This window comes from Oncorhynchus nerka, linkage group LG3 (genome assembly GCF_034236695.1).
Source record: "Oncorhynchus nerka isolate Pitt River linkage group LG3, Oner_Uvic_2.0, whole genome shotgun sequence".
NCBI classification, from domain to species: Eukaryota; Metazoa; Chordata; class Actinopteri; order Salmoniformes; family Salmonidae; genus Oncorhynchus; species Oncorhynchus nerka.
Genome location: NC_088398.1, coordinates 43,759,723 through 43,785,094, shown reverse-complemented (window position 1 = coordinate 43,785,094; position 25,372 = coordinate 43,759,723). Strand labels below are relative to the sequence as shown.

Here is a 25,372-nt window from a genome sequence, read left to right as displayed (position 1 = left end):
GTGCATGGTGTTTCCTCCAACACATTGGTGCGGCTGCCTTCCGGGTTGGATGTGCGCTATGTTAAAGAAGCATTGCGGCTTGGTTGTGTTTCGGAGGATGCATGGCTTTTGACCTTCGTCTCTCCCGAGCCCGTACGGGAGTTGTAGCGATGAGACAAGATAGTAACTACTAACAATTGGATACCACAAAAAACACACAAGGATATTTCTAAGTGACACCAAACTTTTGAATGGTAGTGTACATTGCAAAGAATTCTAAAAACCTGCTTTCGCTTTGTCATTATGGTAGATGGATGAGGGAATAAAATGTATTTAAGCAATTTTAGAATAAGGCTGTAACGTAAAAACATGTGGATTGGTGTGTTGAATTAATCATCACCTTAGAAAAAGCACTGTCCATTTAGCTGTTTTCGGCTTTGAAACAACATCCACAATGACCATGTTTTCCACTCAACTTCTTTCTTCAAATAGATTGTGCACCGTGAGTTGAGTTTTAAAATCACGATACGGTTTTGATGATATGGATTTGATGTGATTTTCCATTGCATTTGCATTGCTGTCAGAGTAGGTACAGGGACAACAGAGCCCTGAGTACCAGGCCATTAGCAACCTGATGGTCGTTAGCGAGTTGCATACTACCAAGGCATGTCCAGAGTGCATAAGAGGAGATTACCGTGACTCAACGGTCATGTAGAATGTTACTGTCATGACTCAAGATTGATGGTAATACGGTCACTGCAACAGCCCTAGATACAGCAAATGTTTACTGTAGACGATCAATTAGTTCCATCCAAATCCACAATGAATTAACCTCTTGAGGTTGCCGATAGATCCAAAAGTGCATGAATGTCGCAAGAAACACGGACGTGAAATGTTTCAGCCACTTTTTCAAATCCCTGATTTAGTAAGAGTGAAAGAAAAGGCAGAGGGGATGGAGATAGAGCATGAGAACAGAGAGAGAAAGAGGAACAGAGAGAGACCGAGAGCTATGGTTCAGACCTGATTGACAGAGAAATACCTCGAGGTCTGTGACCACTGCTGTCTTTCTGTTTCATACACACACACGCAAAATGCATGACAGACACTTGCATGTCCACACACACACACACACACACACACACACACACACACACACACACACACACACACACACACACACACACACACACACACACACACAAGCCACTGGTGTGCAGGAAACTGTATCCATCTTCAAAGACAAATCAAAGTGAGATGCCTTCACTCCAGTCCAGACACACATTTATTTTCTTAGACCCAACCCCATCCTCCAAGGAAAGACCATTTTAAAGCCCAACAAAAAACAAATGGAGGACAGAAACCATGTGCCTGAGTTGTGGTATCCATTAAATACAACATAAAAGACTGAAATTGTTATCTTAAAAAGACATCCAGCATTTCCTGTGACATCCAGCATATAGACAAACCATTCAACCCCCCTACAAAGCCCCTAGGGCTGGGAATTGCCAGGCACCTCACAATACAATATTATCACAATACTTAGGTACCAATACAATATATATTGCAATTATCACAATTCTATATGTATTGTGATTATATACTGTGATTTTATTGCGATTCGTTGTTCCAAACATATTGCTCACTATATGTCTGCCTCAAAGGGACAAGAGAGAGCCATGACAAAACTAGTTTTGATCAGTCATGGAAATAAAAGTGCTGAAAACAAATTGGTTCCCTATCAAAACGACACGATACGATATATCGTCAAAAAATATATAAAGATATGTAATTGCATCGACTTTTCCTCCCATCACTACTGTCCGTTCTCTTCAGTCACCCAGTAGTCTCTCTCATTCACTCCCTCTTTCTCTCTTTCATTATCCATCCATTGGCATTGCTGTGAAACCTTGTAAATCTCCTTGGAAAGGAGATATCGTTCAGAAGAAAAAAAGGCTCTTCACAACTTGTCTGAGCCGCTGCGCTGTTGATCCTGGTCTAAATGTCACACAGTTCTCATGCTGCAAACTTCAGATGGAAATTCCACTCATTCCCATTCCGACATTCCGATCCTCTCTGACAGCATTCCACAGTTACACTGACGATGTTGCAAACCCTCTTAATTGAACCCTGGTGGTCACATGATTAGCATAACCTCTCAGAACCAACCAAATATGCGTGTCAGTCAGTGTAGTTGTCTGTCAGTGAGACATTACTCCCACAGAACTAACACAAGCTCATTGTTGACATGAGAGTGGATGAACGATGGTTGAAACAAGCACACATCCCCAAGTACATTTCAAGTCACACAACTTTAAAGGACATTCAAAGAGGAGTGTGATCTCACTGGAGTCTGTGTAGAGTTCAGAATGAGAGGTGAAACTCTATAGCAGTGTGTGTGTGTGCACCTGGGCCTCACGACAGCTGAGCCGTACCAATTAGGCCTCATTACAGAGTTCTTATAAAGTGCCTAATTGTACATGATTTATTCTACATGATTGTCTGCCATTACTGAAATATGTTGACTAATTCCTCATGGCAGTGTTATTTCTCGGCAGTCCAAATTCCTCTTTTTATGGTAAGTGCTCTAGATGAGGCGTAAGAAGTATGGGAGGCTGGCTGGTAGAGGTACACACTGCATGCATTAGCAGCCCCTGACACAGAACATGCCCAGAAAAAGCTCCCTCCACAGTCCCTACAAGCGCTGAGATGTGTACTACGGCTCGACTTGTCATTTTCCCCTGCTGTTCGGGTTAACTTTACATGCGTTCCAAATGGCACCAGTTTCCCTACTTAGTATACTACTTTTGACCAGGGCCCATGTCTCTGGTTAAAAGTAGTGCACTACATAGGGAACATGGTGCCATTTGGGTCGCATCCATTTCCACCAGGTCAGTCAGATGGTTAAGAATCCCCATGGCCTGGAGGAGTAGTAAGGCTACAGCAGAGATGTCCGGAGGCCTCCAGATCTGCCACAGTCATGTAGAATTTCCATTGCGTGAAAATCCCATTTTGGCACAGAGCTGAAACCCTAGAGGGGAGTGCTGCACTGAGCGTCTCTGTATACACAGGCTGTAGCACACGCAGGGTTAAGACCACGCTGGGCCAGCCCACTCCTGTAAACACATGTTGGTGGCAGAGTGCTGGGGGATGAGGAGCTGGAGGGGTTCTGGGGTCAGCAAGCCCACTGTGAAAGGCCAGCCAGGGGGAATTGGGCTGGAGGGGTAAAACATGAGGGAAATGTACGGTACTCTGAGGAGGGTGGAGGTGTAAACTCAGGGCAGGTTATATTGGGCTTTGTTTGATGACAAGGAGTCCGGGACTGACTGTACTTGATGCCCCCCAACATTCAACAAATGTACCGTGTTACGAGCCTGTGCACCTTAAGTAAGCTGCTCACTCTGAGACTCAGCCCAAATTGCACCTCATTCCCTATTTAGAGCACTATTTTTGACCAGGCTCTAAAGTTTTGGTTTAAATCTAAATCAAATAAATTAATAAAAACAGCCTAATGCCCGATCTCATAATTTAATTACGCTGAAAAACGGCACTTACTATAGAATTTAAACATTTTTACCTCTTGAAATGGGAAACGTGTTTGTTATCAAGGTGAACATGCGCTCTTTATGATAGGATGTTAAAATTAGTTGAAATCCAAAGTTTAGTTTTTTTACTCACCATCACAAAGTTTTTGCTTGGTGGCCAAAGAAATGTTCTCCATTGATCAATACGTAAAGAGTAATTTATGGAAGCGAATTAGGAACCACTTTGGCCAACCCATAGACTAGATGTCATAGCCATACATTTCTGGAATATTGTCAGGCATTACATGCATTTGAGCAAAGATGCAAATGTATGTACTGGCCTACACACAATACCCAATAATGTCAAAGTGGAATTATGTTTATACACATTTTTACAAATAAATTAAACATGTAGAGCTGTGCTCTACAGTAATCAATTGTACTCTACTTGTACTCTACTGCTTCTTAAAACTGAAGAAGGGCCCATGCACTCTTGATCTTAAATTCGGTCTTTAACTTGTCATGGTCTCAATTCACTGGATCTTGGGACCAATGCCCTGGTATAAATCTTGGTCTTTGTTTTGGATATTCCCTTTGGTTTAAAAACCATAGGCCACCCAATTTGAAGAAGACAATGCTCTCTGATCATTGGCTGATCACTCCCAGCCCATAGGAATCCCTACCCAGTTAACTACTTTTAAATGGTGGAAGCCCTCAATGGCAATCTCTATGATTGACACTTGACACCAAAATGCCTGTTATTTTAAATATAGGTAAAGTGATAATAAAGTGATAATTGAATCTAATAACAAATGAATTAAAAGTAATTCAATCAATCAGTACGTTTAAGATTCATGCAATCAACATTAGTGCTGAGCGATTAATTAAGCAACATTTTGTTTTTTTGTTTTTGGTTATTAAACAACTAATTGACCTATATCTGTTCAATTACTTGAATTTATTTTACTTATTTCTTTGTGTGAGCACCAACGCACCATTTCTCTAGACACTAGAGAGAACTCAAATAATTCACGAGAGAAATCAAGTCAAGAACTATGTGGGACGCTGAGCTGAAGGGAGTTGTAGTTTTCATCAAGCAAATATTCAACCTAGTTCAGCACAGCAACGTGGTAGTTAACTACAATGGCCATAATCCATTGCACCTGTTTTTACCGGCTAAGACAGAGAAGGATTTACTTTTATGCCGGGTATGTTAGGTTAGATACACACAGACCGCATAGACCCGAATGAGAGAGGAATGTACACAACACAACGGCGAGAGAGATAGAGACAGTTTGTGAAGGTATGCCTTATCTACTTTGAAGAACTAGTCAAATGATTTTCAGACAGCTCTGCAGCATACTTTAGCACGCTAATCTAACTAAATAGAATGACAAAAAAAGTACAGTATGAGGAGCACAGAGATAACATTAGATGGGTCTGTCTGGCTGGCTGCTACTGCCTGAGCAGAGATGAGAAAAATAATAAAGTAATAAAATCTAAGTAATATTATTTTTCCATAGTAATTTCCTATTGTTCTATTCTAAATTTAATTTAAAGGTTTTGAAAATCTGATAATAAATCATGTTTTTACTATTTTGTTAATTTAGTATGCAAATACATTTTCCAAAAATCTGTAATAGGTTAATCAAAATGATCACTACCGTGCATGGTTCTCCCTTTTTATGCTACCATGCAACGTTTTTATTCGATTACAGGTATGCCAACTGTCTGAATACAAAGTTGTACAGAGATGACAAATAACCAGTTATAAGGACACTCCTGAATTACAATTAAAGTGTGGTGTGCATTCTGGCGCCTCGTGACTGCAGTAATATCACCCAAGTGGGTGCTACATTTTGGTAGTGGTGAAGAGTAGCTAGCTAGCTACTGACGGCGTGGATGGCAAGACACGGTGATGAAAACGTGCTGCCTGTCTCCTCCTGGCTCTCCCCTTGACCACCTCCTCCCTATGGTGACCTCACTCAAGCCATGAACGTTCTCAACCTTCTGTCTCTTGACCGTCGATCTACTCATGATGATTAATGATGTTGTTTTTAAATTGCTTGTTTTTTTGTGTTTTTTTTGTCGAGATGGAACCTGCAAGTTTTGTTGAACGGTGTGTACCATGTGTATCCTGTACATACGACAAATAAAACTGTAAAACTATCACAGCCAAACCCCAACAAACCCCATAGAAACACACACATAGTACACTCACCATTGTGAGAGGACTCTGTCTTGCTATCAGCCACCTTCCTCAGCTCTGAGATAATGGCGTCTCCAGGAACACGAGGGCTCTCCACATACTTGGGCTTCCTGATTGGACCTGCAGTCAGAGCGCAGCGAGAGAGAGAGAGAGAGTTCTTGCTGGATGAACTTTTTCCAGATGGGGTTTGAGAGATGATGAGTGTCCTAGCGGGACAGGCTCAGGAGAAACAGTGAAAGAGAGAGAGAGAGAATAGCTCCCTGTGCTGATAGCTGCTCTGCTCTGTCTGACAGCCCTGAGAGAGAAAGATCCGCCTGCAGAGACACCCAGCAGTAACACACACAACGGCCAGTTCAGGGGAATGCATATGTGTGTGTATCTCAGTCTGACTGTGAGTGAGTGAGTGAGTGAGTGAGTGAGTGAGTGAGTGAGTGAGTTAAGAGAGAGACAGACAGACAGACAGACAGACAGACAGACAGACAGAGCGAGCGAGCACATACCAGTAGGGTACTGCTATGCGCTTGTATGTGGTGTGCCTCTGAGGTAAGTTAAGGGTGCTACTTTGGCGTGGTTTAAAAAATCAGGTGTTGTTTCTAGGACAGGAGCTAAGGATCTTCATGAGGGTTTCTGTTCTGTCCCCTTGGTGAGGATGACTGAGATTAGTGTGCATTTCCTCGCTGACTGACAGGAATAGAAGCAGCAAATCCCAGTGCTGAGCAGAACACTGTGTGCATCCCGAATGGAACCCTATTCCCTACATAGGGCACTACTTTTGAGCCCACAGGGCCCTGGTCAGTACACAGTACAGGGTGACATTTGGGATGCAGCACTATTCCCTGGCTGATGTTATGATCCCAAACGCTGACGCACTGGCACCGCCGGAAGCATCAATCTCTAGCAACTTTAGTGTGTGTGTGTGCGTGCATGCCTGTGTGTGTCCCTGCATGCCTGTGTGTGTCCCCACTCATACCTCTGCTCCGGGGGCACAGTGCAGGGCCATGCCACTCAAAAAGTGTTTGCCTGCTATTCTATTCTCCCTGAAACAACAGAGCTATCAAAGGACATCTTTGAACAACTATCCTTTCACACACAGACTGCCTCTCACAGCCATGAAAAGACAGCATGATGGGCCATGAGAGATGTTTACACATTGTAAGTACACAATGTATGCCTAAGAGCATCCATACATTCATCACAGCTAATATAGTACAGGCCTACACACCCAAAATGTAATGCATCATTTAATGCAGTAACAATACCTATCACTACAACACGAAGACAGCAATCCTGGTTGGTAAATAAATAAAAACATCTGTGGGAGCAATCAATCTGACCAAAAAGCAGTGGGGGAAAAACATCAAATACCAGGAAGTAAATGGACATTTCAAATCCATAAGAACAGTATGCCTTCCTTCCCTCTCCGCTTTCTCTCACATTGACCTACTGTAACCCAATCTAGTTCTCCTCTAGTGTTCTCTAATCAGATGACTGCATGTGTAACCCCAGCCATAACAAAAAGATTAGATGGGGAGAGAGAGATTGTCTTTTGTCATTACCGCATCATCCACCCCCCAACCCCACCCCCTCTGTGTGTGTGTGTTGTGTTGTGCATGTGTGTGCATGCTAGCTCTCCCTCCCTCTGACTCAGGTTGAACATTGGGCTGGCCAGCGCTGTGCTATGCTGCTGTGAAACCATCCCGCATCCCCCAGGTGTGATCTTGTCCTCAGATACGGTTCCAGCCAGCAGCCAGCCATGTTAATGGCACAGGAACCAACCACCAGTCACCACCACGCAGATTTAGCTTGATTCATACTGCCACCTATGGATTTAGGACTTGAAATGCATAGAGCGTAGCCAGGGCTACAAGGTAGTGATGCGCGGGTTGACTTACAACCCGTAGTCCCCGCGGTTATACACTATATATACAAAAGTATGTAGACACCTGTTGCTGACTGGTGTATCAAATCGAGCACACAGCCATGCAATCTCCAAAGACAAACATTGGCAGTAGAATGGCCTTACTGAAGAGCTCAGTGACTTTCAACGTGGCACTGTCGTAGGATGCCACCTTTCCAACAAGTCAATTCATCAGATTTCTGCTCTGGTCAAAAGTAAGTGATTTTATTGCGAAGTTGAAATGTCTCGGAGCAACAATGGCTCATCCGCGAAGTGGTAGGCCACACAAGCTCACAGAAAGGGACCGCCGAGTGCTGAAGCGTGTAAAAGTTGTGTCCTGGCCTCCCGAGTGGTGTCTAAGGCACTGCATCGCAGTGCTAGAGGCGTCACTACAGACCCGGGTTTGATCCCAGGCTGTGTCACAGACGGCCGCGACTGGGAGACCCATGATGCGGCACACAATTGGCCCATCATTGTCCGGGTTAGGGGAGGGTTTGGCCGGCAGGGATGTCCTTGTCCCATCACGCATTAGCGACTCCTTGTGCACACTGACTTCGGTCGCCAGCTGTACGGTGTTTCCTCCGACACATTGGGGTGGCTGGCTTCCGGGTTAAGAGAGCACTGTGTCAAGAAGCAGTGTGGCTTGGCGGAGACGTGTTTCAGAGGACACTCGGCTCTCAACCTTCTCCTCTCCCAAGTCCGTACGGGAGTTGCAGTGATGGGACAAGACTGTAACTAGCAATTGGATATCGGGAGAAAAAGGGGTAAAAAGTACCAAAAAATGTAAAGAAATAAATAAATCAAATTTGTCTGTCCTCGATTGCAACACTCACTACTGAGTTCCAAACTGCCTCTGGAAGCAACATTAGCACAAGAACGGTTCGTCTGGAGCTTCATGAAATGGGTTTCCATGGCCGAGCAGCCGCACACAAGCCTAAGATCACCATGTGCAATGCCAAGCTTTGGCTGGAGTGGTGTAAAGCTCGCGCCATTGGACTCTGGAGCAGTAGAAAGGCATTTTCTGGAGTGATGAATCACGCTTCACTATCTGGTAGTCCAACGGACAAATCTGGGTTTGGAGGATGCCAGGAGAACGCTACCTGTCTGGGTCTGTTTTTCATGGTTTGTGCTAGGCCCCTTAGTTCCAGTGAAGGTCATCTTAACGCTACAGCATATAATGATATTCTAGACGATTCTGTACTTCCAATTTTGAGGCAACAGTTCGGGAAGGCCCTTTCCTGTTTCAGCATGACAATGCCCCCATGCACAAAGCGAGGTCAATACAGAAATTGTTTGTCGAGATTGGTGTGTAAGAACTTGACTGTTCTGCAGAGCCCTGACATCAACCCCATCGAACACCTTTGATGAATTGGAACGTCGACTGCAAGCCAGGCCTAATCACACAACATCAGTGCCCCGACCTTACTAATGCTACTGTGGCTGAATGGAAGCAAGTCCCCGCAGCAATGTTCCAACATCTAGTAGAACGCCTTCCCAGGAGAGTGGAGGCTGTTATATCAGCAAAGGGAGGACAAAGTCAATATTAATGCCCAGGATTTTGGAATGAGATGTTCGACGAGCAGGTGTCCACATACTTTTGGTAATGTAGTGTGTCCGCAGGATGGGCAGGTTTAGAGTCATTGCTTATTGTGTGGATGAAGGGCGGGGGGGTTGTGGGCTGGTTGGAGAAAGAGAAAACAATACCTTTAAAAAAAGTATATCGTTGTTAAATTTATATCTGTAGGCTACATTGAGGTTTTTCTTTGATTATTTTAGGTTATCTGACATTAGTGTGTAAGCCTAATTAAGCTTTACGTGCCAAATAGTCTACACACCAATCGCCAAATGGTTTTGGAAACAGGCCGAAAAAGTTAATGTCGATCCACGGAGGCAAAAATGACAATCAGTGTTTATTCAATAAGAGAAATGGAGAGTTGAAAATAAAGAGAAGGGAGGGTCAGAAAAGTAGGCTAATGTTCGACAGTCACAAGATGGGGACTTCAAATAGGCCTTTGGCACATCAAGGGAACTGTAGCATACTGTTCAGATGGGTTAAATGGAAACAGAAATCTGGACACTGACTGTAGGTCTATAACCTCTTATATAGCCTTAATGTTAACTCCTGCAGAATTAAGCATTTCTTGCAGTAAAGTGATACACCAAATGTAGTCTACATTTTTACTCGGGAACAGGAGTAGAGAAATATGATTTATTTCTTTATGCATCTTTAGAGAATTTGAATGTGCAGTTAGATACTGTCTGTACAGAGCTCTTTAATAGCATCATAAACACGGATAGTAGCGTACCTCCTTACAACCGGTCAAACTGATGTAATTTGGAAATTTTGCACAGAAAATCCTTTGCACAGAAAATCTTTCCAGGTTTTTTTCTGGTCCCTAAACGTCTTTGCTCCGTGAAAGAAACCGAGATGATAGAGAACTTTACCGATGTCAACTAGATTGAACTATTCATTCTATCGATTTATGACATTATTCTGGTGAGCTAGGGTTAATCTTCTAGGGGCAACATATAGACCTAATGACAGAAGAGAAGGTGTGTATTGACTACTAAAAAATTGGAAATTATAAGCACAAACATATCTAAATCGGGCAAAAAGAATCCTGCACCCCCTGTCAAAAAATCATTCCGCCGTCTATGTCAATAGAATTGATAAAACTATAGAAGTAAATTAGGGCTATTATATTTATCATAGTGGAAAATCTTGAGAGTGAAAAATTGCACATAAAAATGACCAATGAGCACCCAAACAGGCACATGACCAATCCAGTGAGTGAGCATGGAAGCTGCCTGGAACTAATGTTATACAATGCCAGGAAGACAGATGTTTCTGAAAAGCATCATCTAGTCTGGATCTCTTTCAACTGAACCACATGTGAGCTGAAATCTGAATGCATCTAATCAGTCTGTGGCTGGCCTCCAGCAGGACGGACCTGGCCATGTCAGCTTCTTGAATGAGGAAGTAACAGTCTGCATAAGAGTCCATTCATCTGTGGACGGTCAGGCTCAACCTATTAGCCAGGAGTCACACAGAGCCAATTAGCTAGAGGGAAGAGACAAGACAGAGGCACGGCTGTTTTAAATAGTAGACTTAATGAGTCGAGGTCAACATCTCAGAATAATCACAAACCCACTAAATGCATTCACTTCATTCAAGCAGGCAGTGTGCCTTGGTGATTTGATTTTTTTTTAAAACACATTCTTGAAAGTTTACAATATTGTCAAAGGAGTTATTGGATTGTTCCACAAATTCGGTAACTTTTGAGAAGTGTAAATTGGTCCACAAAAACGTTGATTTCACCTAATTTTAACATAAAGAGCACATGTTCTTTATAAAAAACATGTTTCCCATATTATGAAGTGAAATAAACAAAATACTATAGTAAGATCCTATTAAAGTAACAGGGTTGACAATTCCATCTTAAATCAACCATGACTCCCCTTGCGACAGGGGGAATGGAAGCTTGTTGTGTGCAATTGGGAGTGGCAACAAAATAACTAGGGCTTTACAATGATGGTGAAAACTTGAAAAAAAATGATGGGGTTAAACGGGTTAAACTCTTCCTAGAATTCACATAGGGCAAACGGAGGGACATGACAAAATGCTGAATTTTCGCACTTTAGCAAGTCATAATCATGTAAAAAATACAAAAAATTATCCATGTGGTTTATATTGAAGGGCACTTCATTTAATATAACAGGCTTTTAAAATGAAATATTGGTGCACAATTGCTACTTAAAATATCAAAGGGACACTATAAGCACTCTTTTCGTAGAACGACCCTAATGTACTTAAGCAGTAACCGAAAAGTGACTACATGTCTGTACTAGGGTAAATTCAAGTTAAGATGCTAGATCATGTAGATAGTTAGGTTTAGTACTAGTACTCTTAGGTCAGAGCATAGAGAGAGGGCAGGAGGGTTTTCCTCTTCCCAAATCTCATCTCTTAGATATGACTCTTTCATGTTTACCCCAAAGCCTTTATCAACGGGTGCCTGCCCCCTGAACGAGCCATTAGAGCGTGCTGCTATTCTACGCATTGTTTAATAAGCATGAAAAAGGCTGGTGAGTGAGTGAGTGAGTGAGTGAGTGTGAGTGAGTGAGTGAGTGAGTGAGTGAGTGAGTGAGTGAGTGAGTGAGTGAGTGAGTGAGTGAGTGAGTGAGGGCGCTGAGACGTTATGAAGGACAGATCAAGGAGGAGCAAAACAGACACTATGCCAGATCTCTCTGCCTCTCCTAAGACTTTATGCACATCCAAAACGGCACACATTTTCCCTATATAGTGCACACGTTTTAATGTGCTTTGGTCAAATGTAGGGGTGTGAATGTTTAAACGTTAAAATGCGTAAACAAAACTGAATAATTAGCGTTAAGGAAAACCCTCCTGCCCGCACGGCAAGTGGTACCGGAGCATCAAGTCTAGGACCAAAAGGCTCCTTAACAGCTTCCACCCCCAAGCCATAAGACAGCTGAACAATTAATCAAATGGCCACTTGACTATTGCATTGACCCCCCCCCCCCCATTTGTTTTCTACACTGCTGTTACTCGCTGTTTATTATCTATGCATAGTCACTTCACCCCTACCTACAAGTACAAATTCACAAATTACCTCAACTAACCTGTACCCCCGCACACTGACTCGGTACTGGTACCCCCTGTATATAGCCTCGTTATTGTCATTTTATTGTGTTACATTTTATAATTTATTCTATTTTATTTTTTTACTTGAGTTCATTTGGTAAATATTTTCTTAACTCTTCTTGAACTGCATTGTTGGTTAAGGCTTATAAGTAAGCATTTCACGGTAAGGTCTACACTTGTTGTATTTGGCGCATGTGACAAATAAAGTTTGATTTGATTTGAAGAAAAAATCCCTAACCAAAAGTGTTTTTTCAGCACAAAATGTAAATCACAGTGCAGCTATCACAAAAAAAACACTAACAGGTCCCAATAAGGGAAAAAATGCAACAAATAGGCCTACCTAACATAACAACACTCCGGACGGCATCGCCGTTAACAGTTGGAAAAGAAAGCGCTGATTATAGAAATTACTGCAGTTGACATGCAGCCATTGCCAGTGGCCTACTTGAGTTGAGAGCTAATTTGCTAAATGAAGGGCTGCAAGCGACATTCGCGCTACTGAAACAGGCGCGTCTTTCTCAATATCACTGTTCACCATTTACTCCTGTTTCAATAGGGTGTTATTCCCTTTATAATGGGAGTGGAGACATATAGTTAACAGCATTAAAAAGCAACAATTATTTCCTTTTAACCAATAGATACCAGCATTTGGAGTGTGTTTTCCTTTGCCCTGTGTTTGATTTGTAAGCTTCAACTTGGTGGGCAGGATTTTGTTAAACATGAAACAAAGTAGGCTCCTAGACTAATGAATATGCTATTTGCCTTCATCAAAACAATAATTGTGTTGCATATTTCAGTCTGGAACCTGCCTAGGTTTAGGGGGGGGTTGTAACCTATTCTAAATGGCACACTATAGCTGATCCCAAAGGATGGGACGCATCTACTTTTCCAAAATTAGTGCCTGGAGCACATATTTCCCTACTTTAATCAACCAGTCCATTTAGAGTTTGTGCTAAAGCTGTATTGATTTGGCTAGGAATGTAGCTCTTCTACAGTTTGGTATGTGTATTCCATCAGTTAGATATGTTTTACGCAGCATGCGGGTGTGTACAGGGAGTGGTTGGATCGAAATTGCGTGAGAGACGTAATGGAGGGAAAAGAGAATATAGGGAAAATAACTTAGATGTATTTTTGTTGTGAGTCGCTAATGCACATAACAAATGGAAGGAACACTAGAGTCAATGTGAATGAACGGTTGTCTTCAGGACAATATTTCACATGCAGCCAAAAACTGATTCTGGTGGTCATAACACGCAATAGGATTTCACGTGGCATTTTATGACATTTTCTTATCTTTTTAACGGAAAACCAAGAGAAACAAAATGCAGTTTAAACATGAAGGAAAAAAATGATGGTCACATCCCTATTCAAAAGTACTGCACTATAGGGAATAGGGTGCCACATTTGGACACATATTTATATTGACTCTCTCAGCCAATCCTAACAAATAAAAATGCATGCGCTCTCCGCAGACCCCTCGCAGAGTGGACAAATAAGTATTATCTCAGTGTGATGTCCTCCAATGGCAATTGTAAGCTCATCACAGGATGGGAAGAAAGCAGAATGAAATAGAACTGAACACAGGGAGAGAGGGAGGGAGCGAGGGAAGGAAAATGTCATAATAACAGTACCATGGAAAACAAAACAGGGATATGTCCCAAAGGGTATCCTTTTTCTTATATAGTGCACTACCTTTCACCAAAAGTAGTGTACTATGTAGGGCATAGGGTGCCATTTGGGATGCACACAGGAGCGAGGCAGTCTCTTAATTCAGCAGAGCTCTGATGGTTCAGTGGGTTTGAAAGGGACAAAAATGTGTGGCTGGACAAGCAGCATTCCTGCCATATACACAACACAATGCAATACATGATTCCACCTGTGTTGTTTCTGGATAAACAACACACTATCAAATAACAGCCTACTGTTTAGTAGGGTGTGACTTCCTAGTTGTCTGGAATGCAATGTGGAGAAGAGATATTAGACATACAGCTGGGAGACCAGTGCCCTGTTCGAATACTTCAGAAATGCATCCTTCCTTTCTACCTTCCATGAAATAACCATAGACCTGAATGGGTTGGATTGGTGAAAGTAACGGTGATCACCTTATAGGTATGTGCTTACCCCAAGGAAATGTAAAGGTTCCAAACTTTACCCAAAGGAAATAGAGGACAGGGCAGGGGGGGGGGGGGGGGGTCGCTATGTAGGGGCATGCAGAGGAGCCAAGCAGAGTGGTCTGGTCTCAACGGGAGAGAGGCAGCCAAGCATGATGTAACGAGCACTCTGCATACTGGCCCTCTCTGTGGTGAAGCTCAGAGGGCCATGACCACTGAGCTGTGACACACTCGTGTGTGTGCGCCACACACACACACACACACACGTACTTGCAAGAGCTTCACACAAGTACAAGCCCCCAAATGGCATACAAACAAGCTATAACGCTGCATAAACGTAGCTAGGAAAAGCATTAAAATATGAAATATTGTCCAGTTGATGTCAATCCCCCATGAGGGATGGGGGATTTATCTAAGCTTTCAAAATGTGTTTAATGAGTTTTCCACATTCTTGACTCCGGACTATGACATTTCAACTCTTCATGAGACACAACATGGCTCTGTGTGGCAACAACAAAAGGAGACCTCTGACAATATCTGACAATACCCTTCTTTCTGTTTTAGGGCCGTCATTCTACAACTCAGCAGTGAAACAATGTATTCAGACTGAGATAAAAGGCCGTTGGAAATTATGTTTCGCAACAACAGACTCAGTTACAAGTGTTACATTAATCATTGGTCAGTTCCTCTCTCATACAAAACAAATGGGGAGAGCGAGACACAGATCCCATAGCCTTATCTTTGCCCTTCTCTTCTAATAAACCCATCAGGTATCATAGAAGATGATTCCTTCAACATAATGTTTGACATGATTCATGATGCACGAGCAGACATAAACTCAGCAAAAATAGAAAAGTCCTCTCACTGTCAACTGCGTTTATTTTCAGCAAACTTAACGTGTAAATATTTGTATGAACATAACGTTCTTGCTGTGAGATGTTACCCCACTCTTCCACCAAGGCACCTGCAAGTTCCCGGACATTTCTGGGGGGAATGGCCCTAGCCCTCACCCTCCGATCCTACAGGTCCCAGACATGCTCAATGGGATTGAGATCCGGGCTCTTCGATGGCCATGGCAGAACACTGACATTCCTGTCTTGCAGGAAATCATGCACAAAATGAGCAGTATGGCTGGTGGCATTGTCATGCTGGAGGGTCATGTCAGGATGAGCCTGCAGGAAGGGTAACACATGGACTTCAGGAAACAGCAGAGGGAACACCCCCCTATCCACATCGATGGAACAGTAGTGGAGAGGGTAGCAAGTTTTAAGTTCCTCGGCATACACATCACAGACAAACTGAATTGGTCCACTCACACTGACAGCGTCGTGAAGAAGGCGCAGCAGCGCCTCTTCAACCTCAGGAGGCTGAAGAAATTCGGCTTGTCACCAAGAGCACTCACAAACTTCTACAGATGCACAATCGAGAGCATCCTGGCGGGCTGTATCACCGCCTGGTACGGCAACTGCTCCGCCCTCAACCGTAAGGCTCTCCAGAGGGTAGTGAGGTCTGCACAACGCATCACCGGGGGCAAACTACCTGCCCTCCAGGACACCTACACCACCCGATGTTACAGGAAGGCCATAAAGATCATCAAGGACATCAACCACCCGAACCACTGCCTGTTCACCCCGCTATCATCCAGAAGGCGAGGTCAGTACAGGTGCATCAAAGCTGGGACCGAGAGACTGAAAAACAGCTTCTATCTCAAGGCCATCAGACTGTTAAACAGCCACCACTAACATTGAGTGGCTGTTGCCAACACACTGTCATTGACACTGACCCAACTCCAGCCACTTTAATAATGGGAATTGATGGGAAATGATGTAAATATATCACTAGCCACTTTAAACAATGCTACCTTATATAATGTTACTTACCCTACATTATTCATCTCATATGCATACGTATATACTGTACTCTACATCATCCACTGCATCCTTATGTAATACATGTATCACTAGCCACTTTAACTATGCCACTTTGTTTACTTTGTCTACATACTCATCTCATATGTATATACTGTACTCGATACCATCTACTGTATGCTGCTCTGTACCATCACTCATTCATATATCCTTATGTACATATTCTTTATCCCCTTACACTGTGTATAAGACAGTAGTTTTGGAATTGTTAGTTAGATTACTTGTTGGTTATCACTGCATTGTCGGAACTAGAAGCACAAGCATTTCGCTACACTCGCATTAACATCTGCTAACCATGTGTATGTGACAAATAAAATTTGATTTGATTTGATGTCTTCCCTGTAACACACAACGTTGAGATTGCCTGCAATGACAAGCTCAGTCCGATGATGCTGTGACACACCACAACCAGACCATGATGGACCCTCCACCTCCAAATCGATCCCGCTCCAGAGTACAGGCCTCGGTGTAACGGTCATTCCCTCAACAATAAACGCGAATCCGACCATCGCCCCTGGTGAGACAAAACCGCGACTCGTCAGTGAAGAGCTCTTTTAGCCAGTCCTGTTTGGTCCAGCAACGGTGGGTTTGTGCTCATAGGCGACGTTGATGCTGGTGATGTCTGCCTTACAACAGGCCTACAAGCCCTCAGTCCAGCCTCTCTCAGCCTATTGTGGACAGTCTGAGCACTGATGGAGGGATTGTGCGTTCCTGGTGTAACTCGGGCAGTTGTAGTTGTTGCCATCCTGTACCTGTCCCGCAGGTGTGATGTTCGGATGTACCGATCCTGTGCAGGTGTTGTTACACATGGTCTGCCACTGCGAGGACGATCAGCTGTCCATCCTGTCTCCCTGTAGCGCTGTCTTAGGCATCTCACAGTACAGACATTGCAATTTATTTCCCTGGCCACATCCGCAGTCCTCTTGCCTCTTTGCAGCATACCTAAGGCACGTTCACGCAGATGAGCAGGGACCCTGGGCATCTTTCTTTTGGTGTTTTTCAGTCAGTAGAAAGGCCTCTTTAGTGTCCTAAGTTTTCATAACGGTGACCTTAATTGCCTACCGTCTGTAAGCTGTTAGTATCTTAACGACCATTCCACGGGTGCATGTTCATTAATTGTTTATGGTTCATTGAACAAACATGGGAAACAGTGTTTAAACTCTTTACAATGAAGATCTGTGAAGTTATTTTTACAAATTATCTTTTAAAGACACGGCCCTGAAAATGGAACGTTTCTTTTTTTGCTGAGTTTACACACTATTTTAGGCATAACCATTATCATTCAGGACAATGCAATTAATTTAGTATACTAACCCGTATGGGGGTATTGCAAATGTGTAAAAATGCTTTCAAAGTTTAATAGTCATGTCTATTCTAACCCTCTCTGTTCTAGATAATGAGATAAATGAAACCCTTCACCAGGCACCATAGTATTGTTTTTCAGTAAATGTATAAACATTTCATCCATATGAGTCCTGGTCAAAAGTAGTGCAATATAAAGAGAACAGGGTGCCATTTGGGACGTATCCACAGCCTTTCTACCACAGCCCACAGAAACACATCAATATCCCCTGAGGCAGCCATGTAACTGCTGGGCTAATACTGTAGAGGTGACTTCAGGAGACGTGCAAATTCATCCCCTCGACAGAGACAAAAAAATGTATTGTAAGACCCAATGGACAGTTAAAGTAATAACAAATCTAACCAGAAAGAACATTTATAATTTCAAATGTTCCGTCTTGGACGAGAGCCTAAAATCTATTTGGCATAGCAGAGGAAAATGAATATTGAGAAAAAACATTTAGCAGAGGCTTGAGCATGGAAATGAATGACGCCCTCTGATGAAAAGGTAATTATCAATATCAGTCACATTATGAAAGCCTTGTGACAGATACAGACGGGTATATCAGTTTGAGCATTAACCTAACTTAAGCACTAAATTAACTGTATTTTTTAAAAACATATTATTAACGTATTTGGTTTAACTATGAAATGTACTGGAAAACACATAGCCATGCTAAACCATTACTTTAGTACTTAATCAATCACCACCTGTCAACAGTGCTCTATATTTGTTGACACAAATCCAATCTTCTCTGTGTTGCCTACTGTACCAATATCCTGTTGAGTGACTCCCCACCTCCTTCATGTAATGCCAATATTTACTAGTCATAAAATCCCTTTGGTCTCTTCAAATCAATAGTCCCTCAAGCAGTGCTATTGTATAACCCTCCCAAACTATTTATTTCCTATTTAGATAACCCATTCCAATTGCTTTCCTTGACATAATAAGATAGGCTAGTGGTCCATACGCAACCCTGATGCATTAAATCAATATCGTGTGCATGTACCTTTTGAAAGGAAAAAATACATTGTGTTGTGCCAGGGGAATAGCAACCAACCATGTCCCTGTGCTTGTTTGCTCTCTGTCTGTCCATCTCTCTTTCTCTCCACAGAATTAGTTTGATGTGGTATTTGTGGGGAGGCTAGCCTGGCTCTGACATGTAGCTTAAAGGGGAATTTCACCCTGGCGCTGACACAGCATATAGTTATTACTACAGTGCATTCGGAAAGTATTCAGACCCCTTGACTTTTTCCACATTTCGTTACGTTACAGCCTTATTCTAAAATGGATTACATTTAAAAAAAATCCTCAGCAATCTACACACAATACCCCATAATGACAAAGTGAAAACTTTTTTTTTTTTATGTTTGCAAATGTATTAAAAATAAAAAACTGAAATACTTATTTACAAAAGTATTCAGACCCTTTGCTATGAGACTTGAAATTGAACTCTGTATTCTGTTTCTATTGAACAGCCATGATAGGCTAAGATAATGAGTGGGCCTAGATTGGTCTGCCATATAGCACACTTCTGTCTATTTGAGCTGGTCAGTATGGTCAGTATGTCTAGGTAATCCTGTATAATGCATTTTTTTTATATATTTTTTTTAATGTATTGCATAGTAAAACTGCATAAACCTACTGTCAAGTTAAAGTGTACTGTTAGCTAGCTAACGTTAACTGGCTGGCTCGCCAGGTAACGTTTAGTGTGTATGCCCTCCACTTTTTGGAGGACCGAGTTTTGAAATCAGTGTTTAAAACATAATAAATTGTTGCCAGCAGCACAGTTACAGTCATCAACGCTCTAGATAACATGAAAACAGCCTAACCAACTCTGCTAGGGCGAGGAAAATGGTCAGAGTGGTGTGTTCTCTCATTATGTGACTGGAAGTAGCTAGCAAGCTAGCCAATGTTAGCCAGTTAGCTTGGGCACTTGACTGCCGTTGTGAGGTCAGAATGTTCGGATCAACCTTACTCATCGGCCAGAGCGTCCAGTGTGCGCTCTGAACGTGAAAACACTATGAATTTACAAACAGACAAACTGACAGCACAGTTGCAGTCACCAATGCTCTGGATAACATAACAGCCTAACCATCTCTGCTAGGGTGAGTAATGTTCAGTGAGCTGTTCTCTCTCTCACTTAGATGTCTGGAAGTAGCTAGCAAGTTAGCTTGGGTGCTTGACTGCTGCTGTTAGTACAGAACGCTCTAATCAAACCTTAAATATATGGGGCTAAAGCTTAAGAGGGTGTGAACAATGCTGAATGGATAGACAAAGAAGGGCTCTCCAATAGTAGTACAAAAATATTCAAAGGCCATTTTCTCAAAAGTGACTTTATAGGTTTATCAACTTCCAAAGCAAAATTACTTTCCCATTGTTCCTCAACTGTAGTGTATGATATACCATTTTGTAGTCTCTACTTATATCCAATGTAAAAAACACAATTTCAAATTTTGCTACATAAGACCGATTTGAGATGGTCGGTCACATATAAGGTCCCACAGTTGACAGTACATGTCAGAGCAAAAACCAAGCCATGAGGTTGAATAAATTGTCCGTAGAGCTCCGAGACAGGATTGTGCCGAGGCACAGATCTGTGGAAGGGTACCAAAAAATGTTTGCAGCATTGAAGGTCCCCAAGATCACAATGGCCTCCATCATTATTAAATGGAAGAAGTTTGGAACCACCAAGACTCTTCCTAGAGCTGGCCGCCTGGCCAAACTGAGCAATCGGGGGAGAAGGGCCTTGGTCAGGGAGGTGACCAAGAACCCGATGGTCACTCTGACAGAGCTCCAGAGTTAATCTGTGAAAATGGGAGTACCTTCCAGAAGGACAACCATCTCTGCACCACTCCACCAATCAGGACTTTATTGGAGGGTAACCAAAAGTAAGACACTCCTCAGTAAAAGTCACATGACAGCTCGCTTGGAGTTTGTCAAAAGGCACCCGAAGGACTCTCAGAACATGAGAAACAAGAATGCCAAGTGTCACGTCTGGAGGAAACCTGACAACATCCCTACGTTGAAGCATGGTGGTGCCAGCATTATGCTGTGGGGATATTATTCAGCGGCAGGGACTGGGAGACTAGTCAGGATCGAGGGAAAGATGAACGGAGCAAAGTACAGAGCAATCCTTGATGCTCTTAATGAACCACAAAGTCTGGAATTTAGAGTGAATGCTGATACAAACTTGAATAATGTCGTTGTTTACCTCCAACGACCAACACAAAATCATCTCTACGATGGTGCGGTGACCAAAGATTATCATAGGGAATTAAAGGCTTAACTGATGGGGAATCTATTTTGACGACGGCTGAGAAGTGGTATGATAACAGCGATTTTTCTTCCCTTCACAACAAAACGAAAGATTAACAATTTGAGGTAACCTAACATTAGCTAGCCTAGATGGGTAAGTTAGCTAGCTATCTAACGTTACAGACCTGTATTGAACTCTGAAAGCCATCAGCTAAATCATATAGCTATCTTTTGGTATACCCACTGTCAATATATTTCCTCTATGTCATATTAGTCACTGCTAGACTGGTAGCTACTTTCAGCAGAGTAATCATGTTTGTTTGTTCTATCTTTGAATGACATTAGCTAACGTAAGATGGCTAATGTTAGCAAATAAAGAGTATCTCAATTTGGTAGCCATCTATTCCACCCTTTTCTGGAAAACACTCCGTAACTAAAAATAAAATTGTCAATATAGCTAAGTCATTTTATTTGTGTGTTAGTAGCAATGATGAATGTGTATAAATCATCTATGGTCTCAGCAGTCTCAGCTGGCTTGGAATCTTGCTGCCAATTTTGTGACGCTAGTTAGCTAACTGCAAGCTGACAATATTGAAATGTCCACGTTAGGTATGCTTAGCTAGCCAGTCCAATAAAGACCAGTACAATTAGTGGGGTGGTTAAATTGTGTATTGTTGTGTATTTTGTTGTAGGTGGTGCAGAATCTGATTCCACTAACATGCACTTCCAACCCCTAGCACAAGGTGAAGGTAAGTTGGCCAAAATATTTATATATATTATAACAAAGGACTTATATATATTCTAACACAGGACTTAAGGAGTCTTTAAGGGTCGGAGTGTTTAAGGGAATTTACATTTGGTAGTAAGGTTTAGTCCAAGGACGTTTCCAAACATAGTATATCATGGCAGCAGGGTCTTCTCAGATCCATCAATGGCAGTGGCCAGTCAGGGTTACTTACACGCGTGGCTGGGCAAAGGTGGAAGACTCAGATCTGATGATGATATCAAACTGAGACTACAGTGGCAAGAGTCCTGCGCCGCCATGCTCTCTTTCACAGATCAGATGCACCTCTGAGTACTGGGGCCAAAGCTCTCCATCAAAGTGTTACATTTTAAATGATTTCCATGTGAAATGTCCTATGAGGGACCTGTCTGCCCAAGCATTATTCCATATACAGTGCTTTCAGAAAGTATTCATACCCTTTGACTTATTCCACATTTTGTTGTGTTACAGCCTAAATTCAAAATGGATTTTTTTTTAAAATTCTCACCCATCTACCCATTATTATTTTCCTATTATTATTTTCAAAATTCTTCCAGCTCTGTCAAATTAGTTGTTGATCATTGCTTGACAACCTACAGGCAAATTTAAGTCAAAACTGTAATTTGGCCACTCAGGAACATTCACTGTCTTCTTGGTAAGCAGTGTTTCAAGTTATTGTACAACTGAAAGGTGAATTCATCTCCCAGTGTTTGATGTAAAGCAGAGTGAACCAGATTTTGCACTAGGATTTAGCCTGCGCTTAGCTACATTCTGTTTCTTTTTTATCCTGAAAAACTTCCTAGTCCTTAACAATTAATTACAAGCATACCCATAACATGATGCAGCCACCACCATGCTTGAATATAGGAGAGTGGTACTCAGTAATGTGTTGTATTCGATTTGCCCCAAACATAACATTTTTTTTATTCAGGAGAAAAATATAATTGCTTTTCCACATTTTTTGCAATATTACTTGTGTGCCTTGTTGCAAACAGGATGCATGTTTTAGAATCTTTTTTAGGTTAGTATTGTGGAGTAACTACAAAGTTGTTGATCCATCCTCAGTTTTCTTCTATCACAGACATATTTTTTTATTTAACCTTTATTTAACTAGGCAAGTCAGTTAAGAACAAATTCTTATTTACAATGATGGCCTACCAAAAGGCCTCCTGCGAAGACAGGGGCTGGGATTAAAAATAAAATAAAAATAGGACAAAAACACACATCATGACAAGAGACTCCAAAACACTACATAAAGAGAGACCTAAGACAACAACACATGACAACACAGCATGGTAGCAGCACAAAACATGGTACAAACATTATTGGGCACAGACAACAGCACAAAGGGCAAGAAGATAGAGACAACAATACATCACGTGAAGCAGCCACAACAGTCAGTAAGAGTGTCCATGATTGAGTCTTTGAATAAAGAGATGGTGATAAAACTGTCCAATTTGAGTGTTTTTTGCAGCTCATTCCAGTTGCTAGCTGCATCGAACTGAAAAGAGGAGTGATTAAACTCTGTAACTGTTTTAAAGTCACCGTTGGCCTCCTGGTTAAACCCTTGAGCGGTTTCTTTCCTCTCCGGCAACTAAGTTAGGAAGGACGCCTGTATCTTTGTAGTGACTGGGTGTATTTATAAACCGTCCAAAGTGTAATTAATAACTTCACCATGCTCAAAGGTATACTCAATGTCTTTTAATTTGTACCCATCTACCAACAGGTGACGTTCTTTGCAAGGCATTGGATAACCTCCCTGGTTTTTGTGGTTGAATCTGTTTTTAACAGAAAATTGTATGTATGGGGTATAGAGATAAGGGAGTCATTCAAAAATCATGTTAAACACTTATTGCACACAGAGAGTTCATGCAACTTATGTGACTTGTTAAGCAAATGTTTACTCCTGAATTTAATTTAGGCTTGCCATAAGATAGGGGATGAATATTTATTGACTAAAGACATTTCAGCTTTACATTTGTATTAATTTGTAAAAATGTCAAAAACAAATTCACTTTGACATTATGGGGTATTGTGTGTGGGCCAGTGACAAACACTGTTACACAACAAAATGTAGAAAAATCCAAGGGTTGTGAATACTTTCGGAAGGCACTGTAAATGCAGATTAAAACGATAAGCAGCCCATATGGTAATACATACGATATGATCTGCTGTTTTATGTTTCCAAAAAATGTATCAAGATGGCTAAGTATACGCCTAATTGTTGTCCACGTGCCTCACAATGTCCATTCACCTATCCTCTCTGTTGGGGTAAGCAGAGCGTAAACTCTACTCTCCCCACTCTATCGCCTTAGTTGAAATTCAATGTCACTAGTAAAGCTTGTAATTGGGACGGAAGCAGAGCTGTTATTGGCAAATCTGGTAGGCAGGACGTCTGATGTGCGTATAGATGTGAGTACGGCTGAGAGGAGGTGGGGTGTTTGAATGTTGCTCATCCACTCCCAGCACCCAGAAAGTCATCAGGGAGACAGGGAGGGCCGGTTCAGACAGAGCCTGGCTGGACGGTTACGATCTTGAAGACTCGAGGCAGGAGGGAATCACTGATGAAAAACACAGTGACCCGACATGACCAGAGGAGGTCACTGTGGAGTTGCCCAGGATTCCATCATGTCCCACTGGCAGTCAGAGCAGAGGCAGTCAGTCACACTTTCCTGAGGCTGAAGGCTGAGCCCCTAACTTCAAATGGGCCAGCCTCCACCAGACCTGTAAACTTCAGACTGTACACTGGAGGTCCTGTGCAACACATGTCTGCACTGCGTTCATTGTCAGCTCTCTACTTAGCTGATCAAAGCAGCAGCAGTGAGCAGCACCACCAGGCCCATGTGGCTCGGGAATTCGTCACGCTCTTAATTGGCCCGCAGTATTTTCTGGGTTGTTTCTGTGAAGTCTTCATGAAAGGACGCCCGTTAAAATCAAGCCTTTCACCACAATGCTATAGATTATCCAATCTGTCAGGAAATGAAGCAAGCCACAAAGGCGTCGTGATCAGAGCAACCACTTCCCAAAAAGGTCATAGTGGATGGATGAGGAGGAGTATGCGGGTAGGATGAGCAGCAGGGTAGAGAGATTGGTGGGTTGAGTAGTGTGGGGGTGACAGGACTCCCCCTGAGCCTTCCTCCCTGAGTTGCAGGGAGCTCTGTCACGGTAATTCTAGGCATGTTTCTGAGCTGCCCTGATGAATCAGCACAATCTGGTTTCACTTACAAACATCTCTCTCTCTCTGTCGACCTCTCTGACACGGCGTCTGTAGAGGATAAGTCACTGGGTCATGACATTTCCCTTTGTTAAACACTGCTAAACTACAGCAGAGTAAACACACCCACTCTCCCACGGTAAGCTTTCGCTATAGGTTTGCCCTGAAGGTATTTGACCAAAAGAACATATTCAAGATGGCAACCTGTTATTAGTGAGAGCTGGGATATTTCCTACAGTACTACTACGGTATGTGTTTATTAACTGTAGGTGAGAACTCTCCCCCTCCAGTCTGTCACTTATCTGTGAGTGAGACAGTGGACTGCCCACCCTCAACCATCCCCCTTTCTCTTATTTTCTGAACCATCTTAACTAATTCTCTCCTATTCTGCTATACCCATTTTGTACTTCTTTACCTTCAGAGTGTCTACATAGACACTCTCTCTGGGTTCTGTTCCCCTTCACAAACCCTGTCCTCCCCCTCTCTCTCT

The 25,372-nt window shown here is 42.4% G+C and overlaps 1 protein-coding gene across 1 annotated transcript in view; it reads right to left on the bottom strand.

Moving 5' to 3' along the window:
- LOC115108441 (protein TANC1-like) overlaps positions 1-25,372 on the bottom strand; it is a 296,178-nt gene that overhangs the window by 163,133 nt on the left and 107,673 nt on the right. Inside the window, exon 5 of the mRNA XM_029632769.2 lies at positions 5,722-5,829. Coding sequence (XP_029488629.2) covers positions 5,722-5,829 — 108 coding nt within the window. The remainder of the gene's footprint in view (positions 1-5,721; positions 5,830-25,372) is intronic.